This window comes from Sinohyriopsis cumingii, chromosome 16 (assembly GCF_028554795.1).
Source record: "Sinohyriopsis cumingii isolate HCF-2022 chromosome 16, ASM2855479v2, whole genome shotgun sequence".
NCBI lineage: Eukaryota > Metazoa > Mollusca > Bivalvia > Unionida > Unionidae > Sinohyriopsis > Sinohyriopsis cumingii.
Genome location: NC_142976.1, coordinates 2,788,503 through 2,804,677, shown reverse-complemented (window position 1 = coordinate 2,804,677; position 16,175 = coordinate 2,788,503). Strand labels below are relative to the sequence as shown.

The window sequence follows — 16,175 nt, the reverse complement described above, 5'->3', positions numbered from 1 at the left end:
TGTGGTGTGAAAAGGTCTAGCTTATGGAATGACATTCATTGTAGTGAAGAAATAGGTATAGACCTATGATACTTGTGGATGTAAAATCAGTGATGCTCCAGGTAAGCATTGGAGTGCACAAATGATAAAGAACAATGTCTTTACTCGTAAAACCAATGAACAAAAACTTTCTCCCAAGATGAAATATTAACAGTTGAATGGTAAAAGACTTAAATGTGTGTTAAAATTAATTTTATTATATGTTCATCTTTTTCTCCATTAACTTTACATTGTCAGAATCGTGCAGTATTTTACGATGTTGCACTTGTGTACTTCATATTGCACTTGAGTGTGCCCAATAGTGTATTAGGAACTACTTTGTAAACAAATCGTGTATACTCATGTAGTAGACGCTTTATGTTTTGGTTGATTAAATTTGTTTCTGAATGAACTAAAGCAAATATTTCGTGGACTGCCACATACCAGCTGCTTTGGCACATTCCGCGTTAACTTTTTTCATACAGTGTTTCAGATTTAGGCTAGAGATAGATGCCAGACAGGTCTCAGTCCCTACAAATAACATGCAAGTGACAAGGCATAAACATGTCTTCATTAGCTGGTAATAAGAAAGGCAAAAACTAGACTCACAGTTTTATATCCTAAATTTCCTAAAAATGTACTTTCTTAGTTCTGCAAATCCGAATTACAAGAGCCATGTCATGGGTTCTAAAGCTTGATTACACAGTTCAAAATTGTACTGTAATTTCGACTATATTCCAAGTACAATTACATCCTCCTTACTGCACTCAAAATTAAAGAAACATATTACATAGCGTCTTTTTGATAATTGCAATTGAAAGACTTTCTATTTTCTCACATTATGACTCCAAACATTCAATGACAGAACAGAAACACTTGCAGACATCAACACATTGCTCTCTTGCTGCTGAAATCAGATGTACTTGTAGCATTGACACATATAAACCCAGTCATTATCACAAAATTTATCAGAATCAACAAAAATACCAAAATCATTCCAGACTAAATGGAAAAGTTGTTGCAATTCACAATATGACTCTAAATTTCAATTTGAAGTACAGCAAAACATCAATTTCTTTCGAAAGTTATGTCTAGCATGCGACTAAGTTCAGATTTATCTGGGCGGAGTTATGTGCGCATTAATAATGATATTGTGTAATGATGAATCTGTGCTTGTGTATTTAGTTTGGAATACAGCATAAATTCAGTTACTTTGTTTCTTGTAATGTATTTTTGTTTATATAATTAAGCCTTAGGTAGAATAAGTGAATGAGCATATAATAAAAGGGTCACCGCTATTGTATGGGAAAATATGAAATCATTTTGTCAAATGGATTTACTGCATTTGCTAGGTCATGCAGTATATCCATCTGAAAAACTCGTTCATATTTTCCCGCCCAAAGCAGTAACCTATAAATATTGGCAAACATTTCTCACAAATAGAATTGGTAGTTTTTGTTAGACTGAGTAGGGGCACAGTTAACAGGCTTTGGAGATTTCATTTGATTTGGTTTGGTGTTTTATTGCACAGCAACACAGGTAGTCTATTTAGGGCCAAGGTAATTGAATTTGGGTTTGTGTTTTGTTGCACAGCAACACAGGTAGTCTGTTTAGGGCCAAGGTAATTGAATTTGGGTTGGTGTTTTGTTGCACAGGAACACAGGTAGTCTATTTAGGGCCAAGGTAATTGAATTTGGGTTGGTGTTTTGTTGCACAGCAACACAGGTAGTCTATTTAGGGCCAAGGTAATTGAATTTGGTTTGGTATTTTATTGCACAGCAACACAGGTAGTCTATTTAGAGCCAAGGTAATTGAATTTGGTTTGGTGTTTTGTTGCACAGCAACACAGGTAGTCTATTTAGGGCCAAGGTAATTGAAAGAAAGTGCCTTGCCCAAGGTCACACCATGGTAGCCAACCAGTGGTTAGGACTCAGCCTTGTGCCCTTGCTGATTCAGGACATGATGCTAGCCTTACAGCCAATGCAGAGATTTTATTTTGTAGATGACATACCTGTCCATACATGCAGTGTTTATCCTGAAAAGGTTTACATGAAGATATCAGTGATATATTTTGTATTATTTGGAGAGTATGGTAAAAATTTTAATTATACTTCTTTCAGGTCATTGTGTTTAATTTTCTCTAAAAAAAAAACTTTCATATTTTTCTGATTTAAACTTTCGCTCATTTCATAAAAAAGAACATTGTGATGCTTCGTGTAAACATGGTCAGATATGTTCTCTTAACTTCTCTACGTTGTAGCAGTTTTGATGCCCTGATGTGAGTGAAAATCATTATGCATTACCTTATTTATGCCCTCGCCACATCTATGTAGGGGGCATATGCTGTATATGGTCACTTAAAACTCAGGTCCAACTGTAAATAACCTAGACCGTCTATCTTTGATGCATAATGCATTAGCAGGTCAGGCCCATATTTTTTTTCTGCAGGCACATTATTTGATGGCGGATCTGGGTCTAGATAGTTGGCATTTGGATCCAGCTTAGAAATAAATATACATGGTAGTGTTCATCTGTCCTGTCATGTTACATCACATCTGTCTGGTCATGTTACATATTTGTCCTGTCATGTTACATCACATCTGTCTGGTCATGTTACATATTTGTCCTGTCATGTTACATCACATCTGTCTGGTCATGTTACATATTTGTCCTGTCATGTTACATCACATCTGTCTGGTCATGTTACATATTTGTCCTGTCATGTTACATCACATCTGTCTGGTCATGATACATATTTGTCCTGTCATGTTACATCACATCTGTCTGGTCATGTTACATATTTGTCCTGTCTTGTTACATCACATCTGTTTGGTCATGTTACATATTTGTCCTGTCATGCTACATCACATCTCTCTGGTCATGCTACATATTTGTCCTGTCATGTTACATCACAGCTGACACAACAATTAATTTGTTTCATTTCAGTAACATTTTTAAGGATTTTGTCAGATCTTTTACAATAAAATTACTTAGATTCAGTTTTCACCATTTTCTGACAAATTTTAATGGCGTTATGGTTCTTTTTGGACTTAAGATTTTGTCTATCAGTTGCACTTTCTTGGCAGGGGCATCCATATTGTATGGACACATTTCTAGTTTGTATCTTAATTTTATATTATTGAATGGTATGGCTCCTGTCTGGTATATCACTTAACATTTTTGTTTCCACAAGTCTTCAGTCAGAAAAACTAAATACCTAAAGTAAAACAAAATTTAGATGGCAGCCTAAATGTACTATAATAATGGATTTAAAAGGTCAAAACATGGCAGGCATTTCTAGGGGTGGGTGGGTAGGGGTGCAGTTGACCAAACTTATACATTTAGACCATGTGACTATTTGAAAATTTCCTGGTGCCCTAATGTGTCTTATCAGGAGTTTCAGCTGAGTACATGTTTCAGCAATTGATGAAACACAGAGGAATTCTACATTTACATGTTACTATGTCGGTATAGTTGCATTTGATTAAAGACGTGAAAAATAATATATAATTGATAGAGGGATCAGATATATACATAATAGAATGCAGGACATGGATTCACTGCAAATGACAGTACACAAGTTGACCGTATGTGTTCAACATGAGTGGCTCTGTACAAGTGGAGCAAGAGCTGCAGTAAACTACAGATGAATGAGACATATTTCTGTATGCAATGCCATCCTGGTATCTACAAACTGGCATTTTGGATACTAAATTTATGTATGATATTAATGGTTACAAAAATAGAAGAAAATAAATTCCATCTGATCAAGTATCATGTTCATAATCACTGGGGATAAATTTATCTCAGAAAAGGAGAAAAATTGGAAATCTCCAAGAAACATCGAACAGATTTTCCTGTAGGTTGTCCCAAAGGGTTTTATCAGGGTTGTCACAGATGTATCTCACATATTCTTTTATGGACACCATGATATAAATAAAGTCAGAATTGCCAAAGTTTTACCTTAATAATAAACAAATTTTTCAGAGTAGGTTTGTATTAATTTTCAGGATAATGAGGTTGTTTACAACACTGATATCCCTGCAGGACAAGTGGACCCTAAAGGCTGCCCAGTCATGGAACAGAAGGAATATGGTGCTGATAAAAGGGATGAACCCTGTGGGAAAGAACTTCAAAATGGCATGGCAGGCCTTTGTGTGTAAGTGTTAATGCACTATATATCACTACTTGAACCAACCAGGCAAGTAATACCAAAAGACTTAGAAAAATGGTACAAGCAGCTGCCTCGTTTGGTGCTCAGCATTAAAAGGTTAGTGTTAGGACTGATCAGCCTGGTGTCAGAATAATGTGACTGGGTGGGACATGATGCTGTGTGTCTGCAGCATGATGTCCCAGTGCTAGACATCACTATAAACTGCCACATTGCAGACATCATAGCAGTATGACTCAGATTGCTAAAGCTGTAAAAAAGAAACAACAGCACACAGTACTTGAACAAGCTTAAAATTTGTATGCATGTAAGCTACCAGCTAAAGTCATAAAAATTTAATTCATGTTTAAGTAATGTTTGCATCATAGCGATGTAATGAACATATCGTCTGTCAGTAATTCTTCAAAATTTAAGTTGGCAACTATTGCAAATTTATTGTGAAATAGAGCCCTGGAGAAACAAGTGCTGTATCAGTCGTATGTACTGACTGACATTTTGTATGACACCAAGGAAATGGGGCGTCTCCATTCAGTGAAAGAATACAAATGAACACTGATATTACATGACATGATGCAAACAGTTTGCATAGGAGCATGTTTATTTTCTTTGCATATGCAAAGAAAATGTTTTTGCATTGTGTGGAATAATTTTAGTTGATGATAAGAAAAATATGTTTTAAGTCATGTATTTATGGACTAAATCAGAGGGAAGCTAGAAACAGACAACCGGTAAAATGTTTTCACCTGGATTAGAATGTAGAGGATGACAGGGACCTTGCTTTACAAGCAAACATTGTGCCTGCTTGAGCTTTGCTCATTATTAATAACAAGAAAATTTATTACGATGATAAAATAATGCAGTGTACAACATATTAGGCCAAAAAGGATTAATCTTAACTGGTATCAGACTTGAAAAATACAGTAACTGTTATTTTCACTAATCTTCTTACCTTAAAGAATAGTTCACATAGAGCTATGTTTTGCTGCATGTGGAGTGTTATTAATAGAATCCTTCATGTGCATTAGTGTAAGATTGAAAAATTCCACCAGAGGTTCAGAATTTTGCACCAGACACTCAGCAAAGCCTTGTGTCTGATGCAAAATTTTTATTGCATGGGTGGAATTTTCCTATCCTACATCAAAGCATAATAAATGATTCTCTTTTTCACATTTCTGAATGAAAAATGTGGGTTGAAGTTAAAATGGTTTGTTGTGAATACTGATCTATCTTTTAAGTAGCAAATTATCCATTGAAAATGTACTTACATTAAGATTGAACATTAAAAGTTAATGTTGGAACCAAAAGATCGAAGTCACTCAGATTAAAGTAAAATGGTTTCTGCACAGTAACTTTAGTTCTAGACCATATATTTTTCACCAAGTTTCATATGTGTTTGCACTAAGGGTGGGGGTGGGGGAGTCAGATATTGATTATGGTGTTGAAAAGTCAAAGGTCAAGGAAAGAGTGATTACATTAACAAAACATGTTATCATCACAATACTTTTCGTTGTAGACGATGTACTTTGACCAAACTTTGTAGATAGCTTAGGACAAGAAAGAAAACAAAACAACATTTTTTGGTCAAAGTCACAGTGGTATAACTGAAACATGGGACCATTCATTTAGTCGTATACAGCTGCAAATCAGGCAAGATTTTTCTGAAATTCTTGTGGTCTTTTTTTAATTAGAACAGTGCCATGAGTCTGTGACCTAGTATTAAGCGGTATATTTCTTTCAGGGGCCATTACAAGGAATATCTTGTTGGCCTGATCAACAAGGATAAGTTAGACCCAGTCAGCATCATGAGCACTGATCAACTGAAGATATTCATTGAGAGGAATGAGAAACATGTTCCCAAACGAGCAAGCAATGAGAATGAGGCACATTACAGGAAAAAACTTATCCAGGTTGGTTCTCACTCTCACTAGTTGGGGTTTGTTTCATGAAATAGTGAAATATCTGGAACAGTCTGTGTGCATCCATGTGTGTGTGTGTGTGTGCATGATATATATATATATATATATATATATATATATATATATATATATATATATATATATATATATATATATATATATATATATTACTTAATGTAACAAGATCAGAAAAATATCCATGCTTTATTCCTTTGAGCACTTTTACATCATCTTTATACATGCTCTTCAGGTGAATACATCATTTCTTTACAATATTTATGTGAAAAAAAAATGATGCGAAAGGACTCGAAGGAATAAAGCATGGATATTTTTCTGATCTTCTGTTACAATAACTGATTTTTCTATGTATTATTTGACACATGGATAGATTCATTTTTTCATATATATATATCAAATATGGTATTTATTGCCAGCACGAAGGCTAATATTATTGATATACAAAAAGCATTAGTGATTACTGACCAGTAGAAGAAACACCAGTAAATATACTATTTTAGCCACCATTTTCATTTAGATTTTGTAGATGAATACACACCATCTTACATAAAGGAATCATGAGGAAATTGTTTTGGGCAAGGAGACAACTTATACATGGGTAATTATGTCAGTGTTGTACCTTGAGCATTGGTTTTTGTTACTGTCCCCCAAATTTGACCTTGTGTGACCCTTCAGGACACATATTTGTCAGGGAATAAAAATATGCCTACTTCTTTTTAGTGGACGTCCTTCCACATCTATGTTGACACTAGCAGTGATCAAAGGTGGTAAAGGTAATGAAAACTCTAACATAGCAATGAATATCCATTTTCAAACAATGTCTCTGGCACTCTGGCAATGAAAATTTTTAAACGTTTGTGGTAGTCGGATACTAGTGTAATGTAATTTCAAGGTTAAAATCACACCTACAGGAAGAAAGATCTAATTTATTTTTAGGTTGAATTTATGACAGTAGAGACTAAATTTATGCAAATATGCAATTTTTCCTTTAATTAATTATTTATTCATTTGAAAAGAAAAGTAATTCAGACAAGGGGGGTATTATAATAAATACTGGTAGTAATGAGTGAACACTAAAAGTTAAATTAGAGCAAGATCTGGAACGATAAATTCCATGGTGCAGCTCATTTCAGGTTAATCAGTTATTCAAACATGTAGATGTTTTCATGAGTTAAATTTATTTCACTGATGCAAGTGGCCAACAAAAATATGATAGTACAATGCAGATGACTAAGTTAAGGTGGCAAAACTGTCAAAGGAAAAAAAAATCATCTCATTTTGTAACAGTACTAGTGCTTTATATACTGATATTTTCCTTTGTCCCTTTAAAACATTGTGCATCCCCATATTTGGAGAGTAGAGGACATAGTGTCCCCAGCCTTTGGGATCCTAGTTGCAATACTAACTTATAAATGTTCCATAATTATGCAATGATAAACCCACGCCACCCCTTTTTTGTGTGCAGGATTTGTCAAATATTTGCAGTGGATTCCTTTTGTCAGACAATAACCCACTGGTCCTATTCTTTGGTATAATTTTTTAGGCTGTTTATCATATGAAAAATACTGATATGTATTTCTTGAATAGTGATGACTGTCATAATTGGGATGTCAACAAATGTCAGGAAATGTGGAGAATGTTTCCTAAGTCATGCAGAAAGATAAAACATCCTCTGCAAGCAGTTTATAGCGTCCTGCAGAATGATTGGTACTTATTAACATGTAATGATAGGATAACTTTTAAATCTGCAGCCAGACAAACATAGTTAAAACAGAGATAAGCAGCATAAATCCTTTCTACTGATTTGCATTCTTTCAAGACCAATGATTTTATCCTTTCTTTCAAGGACAAGGATTTTATCTTTCTTTCAAGGTCATAGATGTTTTCCTTTCTTTCTTCATCTCATCACAAGACTCATTGATATATTTATATAATTATACTGCATTATACTGCATATTCAACTGTGAACATTGTTGACCCAGATCTGCCATCAGATAAAATGCACATCCACTGGCAGATCAAGGTAAATTTTGCTTGCTTGAAATCTTGTTGAACATCATGGAGTTGGATCTGTTGATGCAGTGTGTTGTGTCAGATCAGGTCCAGAAATGATAAAGTTCTCAAGCATGAGTTGGATCTTGAGATTTTGCTTTGACCAATCACAAATGATGCTACATTTGAAAAGTCATTTCTGATTGACTAGTAGTGAAAACTCCATTTCAAACTCAGTCTCGGTGTTTTTATTTCCAGACCTTGGTCTTATTCACAATAGGGTACATGTTATACAGGTGCAGCTATTCTTTATACAGGTGCAACTATTTGCATCATGCCTATTCTTTCATTCATTTCTTTGATTACTTGGTATAATTTTTTAAGAAGTGCCTTTTTTTTGGCCTCACTTCCTTTTGAACTATGTCAAAATTCATTTAACCAATGCAGTCCCTTGTACAACATAGGTATGGAGGTATGATCATGAAACCCATCAAGTCCCTAATATAAGGTAGCACAGGTGTGGTCATGAACCTCATGCAGTCACTCAGATATGGTTATGAAACCTGTGCAGTCTGTTATATTACACAGCTATGGTAATAAAACCCACGTAGTCCCTCACATAATACAGTTGTGGTCATGTTCAAGTGCTGTCACTCAGATAATACAGGTAACCAATGCAGTCCCTCAAATAACAAAGGTATGGTCATGAAATCATGCTGTCTCATGTAACACTGGTATGGTCATGAAACCCATGCAGTCCCTCACATAACACAGGTAAGGTCATGAAATATATGCTGTCTCTGGTCATGAAATCATGCTGTCTCATGTAACACTGGTATGGTCATGAAACCCATGCAGTCCCTCACATAACACAGGTAAGGTCATGAAATATACGCTGTCTCTAATCTAGCACAGGTATGGTTATGAGACCCATTTTAGGAAGCATGTAGTTTTGATATTTGATCTCATTTATGACAATGTACAATTTTATGACTCTCCAAATAAATTCATTATGTGTGATTAAAAAGCCAGCCATCCATGTCAGAGTTCATGATCAACATCTGTGCAGAGCATCTTCACTAGTCAAGGTTCCCATGTGTCAACCCTGTCTACACCTAGGCAGATCATTCAGGTATTTCTGTGCTAGTCTGTGAATTTCACAGCATGTAATCAAAATCTAGTTGTTCAAATTTAAACACTGCTCCTACAAGATCAAGACAAGGGGAGCACACAATTGGAATGGACTCATAAATAAGCAATTTTCTACTGCCGGTCTATGTTTGTACAAATACATCCTTTCCTTTCATTAAAATACACATGCGATGGCTTCTCTCTGGTATACAGTCATACTTTTGATGTTAAACTTACAAAGTATCCTTTTGAAGACAATTGCCTCCGCCATTTTCAGCTGACATATAATGCACTGCTGTTACACGCTGTCGGTTAGTTCGCATTGCACATTAAGGTCAACAAGTCATGAATTCCAATAGGTGTCACTAGGACATACTCTGAAATATCTGTACAATCTGCCAATGTGTAGATAGTGAAGATGTATGCAGAGCAGTACTGCTGCTTGTACATTTTAACATCGCTGGTGCAAATCACATTATATAATTTAATTCTATTGCTGCATTTGCCCATGTAAAAGACACACCCAGCTGCAAAGTAATTTAGCTCACCATTTCACAGTGCACTGGAAGAACAGTGTGTGCAAATCAAATATACAGTGAATATCATAACTTAAATATAACTCCAGTTATTATGAGATGGAGGATGTTGTTTTGCAGATGGATGTACATTACATACAATAAAATATGGTTATCATTTCTCTTTTTTTTTGTTTTTGTAATACTTTGACTCTTATTTATTTTCCAGTTTATACAAGAGAAGTTTCCACTGACAAGGAGGTAGCATGAAGAGCTGCAGTGCCCATTTAGACAGGCATTCTGCCCATTGCAGGAGACATTGACTGTTTGAGAACAAAACACTTCAAAACCAAATATTTAAGGAGTTGATAGTTGACAAACTTGATAGAAAATATCAGTATTAATAAATCTGATGTACTAATACATTGGGTGATATGAAATAATTATTATGTATGAATTATTCATGTTTTTAAAATATGAATTCATGGCAGTCTGTTAATTGTAGTGTGATACCAAGGCTTGTGCCATTTTTCAGTTGAAGGTTCCCCAGTGTCAGATTTTTATTTTATGACAAAACAAAAATTGGTTGGCAGTGGAGTAAAAAGGAGAAATTTTTTTGCTGGTTTATTATTTGGTTTTATAATTTTATATGCAAAGTATTTTCGTGTTAGAGTAAATATATTTGAACTGCAGGAACTGGCATATTGTATTATATATACCTCACAACTATATATATCAATATATTGTGAGGACATAAATAACAGCAATGCCTGGATATCCACATTTACAACATATTCGACATTCTGGTAAAGTTATTACAAAGAAGAACTGCAAACTTCCATTCCATTAGCCAAGTCAGTCCAAGTTTTAAGAAAAGTTGTAAGAAATAAGTAGTTACCAGTATATAGTGACATCCTACTCCTGTGGAGATGTTTTATTGTCAGTTGTTGTAATGCAGATAATGAAATGTAGTTAGTTACATGGTGTAGTTGAAATAACATTTTTAAAATTTAAGAATTTTGGTATTAATATGCAGTCTAATATCATGACTTTACATCCCAGGCATTTAAATGCTGTGTGAAGGTATGACACTGTATCATTTCTTCTAGTTCATTTAAATGATATATGAAGGTATGTCACTATATGAGATCCTATGATTGATATAAATGCTATATGACATTATGCCACAGTATGAGTTCCTAAGGTTCATATAAATGCTATATGAAGTCATGCCATTGTACAAGTTCCTCTGGTTTGTATAAATGCTATATGAAGGTATAACCACTGTACAAGATCCCATGTTTGATATGCGTTTCTATGGTTCATATAAATGCTATATGAAGGTATGAAACTATGAGATCCTATGATTCATATAAATGCTGTATGAAGTCATGCCACAGTATGAGTTCCTATGATTTATATAAATGCTGTATGAAGTCATGCCACAGTGCAAGTTCCTATGATTCATATAAATGCTGTATAAAGTCATGCCACAGTATGAGTTCCTATGATTTATATAAATGCTGTATGAAGTCATGCCACAGTATGAGTTCCTATGATTTATATAAATGCTGTATGAAGTCATGCCACAGTATGAGTTCCTATGATTCATATAAATACTGTATGAAGTCATGCCACAGTATGAGTTCCTATGATTTATATAAATGCTGTATGAAGTCATGCCACAGTGTGAGTTCCTATGATTAATATAAATGCTGTATAAAGTCATGCCACAGTATGAGTTCGTATGATTCATATAAATGCTGTATGAAGTCATGCTACAGTGCGAGTTCCTATGATTCATATAAATGCTGTATGAAGTCTTCCACAGTGTGAGTTCCTATGATTCATATAAATGCTGTATGAAGTATGCCACTGTACCAGTTCCTATGATTCATATAAATGTTATATAAGTCATGCCACAGTGTGAGTTCCTATGATTCATATAGATGCTGTATAAAGTCATGCCACAGTGTGAGTTCCTATGATTCATATAAATGCTGTATGAAGTCATGCCACAGTATGAGTTCCTATGATTCATATAAATGCTGTATAAAGTCATGCCACAGTGTGAGTTCCTGTGATTCATATAAATGCTGTATGAAGTCATGCCACAGTGTGAGTTTCTATGGTTCATATAAATGCTATATGACACAGTGCCACTGTACCAGTTCCTGTGGTTGATATAATGCTATAAGAAGTTGTGCCACTATATGAGTTCCTATGGTTCAATAAATAAAACTGGTGTATTTCATCATCTTCAGTACTTATGCATGCATTCCTCCATCAGTGGACAGCAAAAACTCAGATTATATGCTGTTGCATAATCTACTGGCAGATCAGGTCTGTACCATTTGATTGAAATCATCTACAAAATGAGGACATAGATCAAGGCCTAGAAGTCATAAAACTTCTTAGCTTGAATTTCAGTTTGGGACATTATCTCTGCCAATAAAAAAAATACTTTACTTTCATGATGTCACTTTTGATTCATTCATAGTGAAATCTCTTAAATCAAGTTTTTTATTTTCATTATCTCAAAGTCAGTTCTGCTGCTTTTAATCACCAACTAATCTCCAGACAGATTTGCTGCTTTTATGCAGTAGTAGATATCCAGATTAGATCTATTGGTCTTTATGTAATGACAAACCTCTACGGAGCTGCAGCTCATTATACAGTGACATATCTCCACTAGTCTTTATATGGTAGCATATTTTCAGGAGAGATCTGATGGCATAATTCAGACAGTTTGCCAGGACAGGTCCGCTAGCCTTTATACAGTGATGGATTTGCAGGCCAGGTCTGCTGGCCTTTATACAGTGATGGATTTACAGGTCAGGTCTACTGGACTTTATGCAGTAACAGGTCTAGGCCAGTTGTATATTGACCATTTATTATACACAAACAAAGAATATGTTTCTTGTACCTGTTATCATTAGATGACAGTCAGGTAATCTGGTCCCAATTATGTGTGTGTGTGTGTGTGTGATTTGGATTTTTAACATAGCTTTAACAATTTTTCAGTAATATCGCTACAATGTCTGTAGTGTGACAGTTTATAGTGATGTCTAGCACTGAGGCATGATGCCTCAGACATGTAGCATGATGTCCCACCCAGTCACATTATCCTGACACCAGGCCGACCAGTCCTAACACTAACCTTTTAATGCTGAGCGCCAAGCGAGGCAGCTGTTTGTGCCATTTTTGTAAGTCTTTGGTTTGACTCGGCCGGGATCGAACCCACAACCTCCCGCATCCGAGGCAGACACTCTAACCACTGTGCCACTGGAACAGTCGGTCCCAATTATCTGAACAATTTGGTTTGTTGATTGTATATAATAATAATGTGAGTCACATGTCAGTCTGTAAACATTTTCATCTATGTGCTTTTTTTTATTAAAAAGTGGGCGACATTACAATTCTTTAAATATCTTCCTCTATCTGTCCATCTCCATCCATCCATCCATCTATAACTTGGCATCTTCTTACACTGCTGGTTAAAATTCACCTTCAGCATTGATAGTGAACTTGTTTATACAGTACCCATGTGCTAGAGTGGCAGTAGTTTTGTTGCCTTTTCCTGGGGTCCAATGAAGATCTCAAAGATTAAAAGTACAAGCAATAAACTCAATTACCCTGACCATTTTGTGTGATGTTAGCCTACCGTTATGTCAAGAGTACCAGTTTTCATGGGTTTCATGGTTGCTGTATATAAAAAATTTAAGGACCCTGTGAACAATGATTCTTCGGTGAAATAAATAGGATCTCCTGCAGTAAAATCATGAAATTGTATACCCCAAAAAATAAATTAATTAGCAATATTTTCTTTTATAAAACTTTTTATATGCTATACACTCATGGCTTGAACTGTAATACATGGAATGAAGTTTCAGTTAGATACTGTGTCACAGTTGACAATACAAGGTCTGATATAATTTCAGACTTGGCAAAACTAAAAAAGCTGATGGATTTGCAGTTGTGAGACTTGAAAGTTCCTGTCATATAAATATGAACTTGCTCTTGTGAAGTATAAAGAAAACAAGTTCCAAAAGTCATAGTGGTTGATGTATGATGCAAGTATGTGATATATATGGACAGTCGGTAATCTCTGTCATAAAGCTTAATACAATGATACAAGCTAAAAAGTAATGCTTGCGGGAAAGTCAATAATCTTTGTCATAAATGACATTGACAATAAAAGCAAATGATATATCAGGGATAGTCGGCAATCTTTATCATAAAGGTCAGTTCATGATCAAACAAGTGATATGTCAGGGACAGTCAATGATCTATCATAAAGGTGAGTTCATGATACAAGCAAGTGATAGGTCAGGGACAGTCAGTGATCTATCATAAAGGTGAGTTCATGATACAAGCAAGTGATAGGTCAGGGACAGTCAGTAATCTTTGTCATCAAGGTTGATACATGCTACTAGCAAGAAATGTATCAGAGATGGTCAATAATCTTTGCCATTAAGGTTAATTAACCTTGTCACATGCAGGAATTTGAGTAACAATGGAGAGATCATTTTCTGCAAAATCACGAAATTTGATACTCACAAAAAGTAAAATTAAAAACTAAAAAAGGATTAACTTCAAATTATTTGCTCTTTCCCAAAACATGATTATTTTAACTTTTGTATACTGTTGCTGTTGGATGATATGTGCTCTGAGTTAGATCAGCCCCCTAGACACTGATATGGTTAAGAATAAAGATCAACGTAAAGTTATACCAGGCAGCCGTTTTCTTTAATTCTATATGGGAAAGCAAAAGTAATGTCCTATTTCAAGAGATAGTGTAGAAAGGGAGATAAGTCATGCTATTATTTTTTTGTTCATCTTCTAGGCTTGGTCTGAAAAAGGCCCCATTCCTTCCACATCTTACTGTCTCCATTCTTCTTCTATTGTAGATATTTTTTATGAGATAATTGATATTTTTTTAATCAGATTTCCTGTGTCCATTAATGATAATTCTTACAGACTGCTTTTGCTCATCTGAAAATTTCTTTGATAGCTGACATTTTTTGGGAAGACTAAATCTATTTTACCTCTCAGAAAAGTTCGTCTAATTTTTAGTCCTTAAGAAAAAATGTGTGTGTTTGTATGTATGTATGTATGTATGTATATATATATATATATATATATATATATATATATATATATATATATATATCTCTCAGAGTTTTCTGCTAATGTCCCTGTCACTAAGATGCAGGACCCCCAGTAATTCTCTTCTTTATTAATTATAAATTTGTTCAAGGCAGCAATGAATTTTTAGCAACTGGCTCTTTTAAAGCCACCAAAAGGAGGGTCTACTTTTTGGAGTCATCGTATCTTTCAAAGCATCTACAGATCTATGAACAGTGATTTTAAGTCATGTTTTATGAACTTAATGCAGCCTAAACGCTATGACTTTCAACCTATTCCAATGCATTTGGGACTATTATAAGATTTTATCAATCAGTGGAAGTAGGTGATGATGGCAATAGTCTCACTGGACAGTTTAAAGTTGGAAAAACTCAGAAACAAACAGAGTAGGTGACTGCCTCATTAAATGGTGTTTTTAAAGTGTAAAAATGTATTGGGGCTTGTCAGTTACATAAATTATTTAATGACCTCATATTCAAATATGAATAATTTTAATTTCATATGTCATCTATATAATTTTCGTTGTACAATTTTTAGTTTTCGTCACGAGGACTTGTTACTTAATTTCTTTATGTGACCATGCCATATATTGTCCTAGTTTGACGTTATATTTCTATGACATTTTGTTGTATAATAAAATCAATAAAGTTATTTCTTATTAGGGCAAATTGTATGCATTAAAGATTCTGTTAAAATAATTGTTAATATTCAGCTGAATTCATTTGTTGTGAGCTTTTATTTTCTATTGTAATTAAAAATGTATCCATTTATACATATATGACTTTGAGAGTTCATTGTCACTCCACAGCCTACTCAAGTTTTTGTGAAATCTGCTTTCGTGGAAGTTCAGCACAGCAATTACTTTGCATCTCCATCCAGATCTAAATATCTTAAAGCTCAAAGTTCAAATTTATTAGTTTTAGCTCCGTCTTAATAAGTTTTATTATTTACTTTTATATATGTTGTTGTTGCTGTAGGGTTTAACGCCATTATTCAGCACACGATAGGCTATACATGGCGGCCAGTATTAATGGTGGAGGAAGAACCCGGGAAAACCCCGGAAAGAACCACCGACCCACGAGAAGCTACTGGCAAGCTTTCTCACGTACCCACATTGGCTGAATCCGAGACTCGACCCCACGCAGACAGAGGTGAGATGGCAGTGATCCGTAACGGACAGCGCTTTAGACCACTCGGCCACTCAGGGCCCCCACTTTTATATATGTATTTTATAGCTAAATATGGTCCAACAGATGGGGCTCTCTT

The 16,175-nt window shown here is 34.9% G+C and overlaps 1 protein-coding gene across 4 annotated transcripts in view; it reads left to right on the top strand.

The window, feature by feature from the left end:
• The window catches only part of LOC149779829 (uncharacterized), a 102,851-nt gene extending 87,168 nt beyond the window's left edge, over positions 1–15,683 (top strand). For 3 of the 4 annotated variants that reach the window (XM_089936497.1, XM_089936498.1, XM_089936496.1), the window contains exons 22-24: positions 4,029–4,177; positions 5,928–6,096; positions 9,991–15,683. In XM_089936497.1, the coding sequence (XP_089792623.1) occupies positions 4,029–4,177; positions 5,928–6,096; positions 9,991–10,026 (354 nt within the window). In that variant the 3' untranslated portion in view covers positions 10,027–15,683. The remainder of the gene's footprint in view (positions 1–4,028; positions 4,178–5,927; positions 6,097–9,990) is intronic. The other variant, XR_016414939.1, reaches the window with a different exon arrangement.
• The last annotated feature ends 492 nt before the right edge of the window (positions 15,684–16,175 follow it).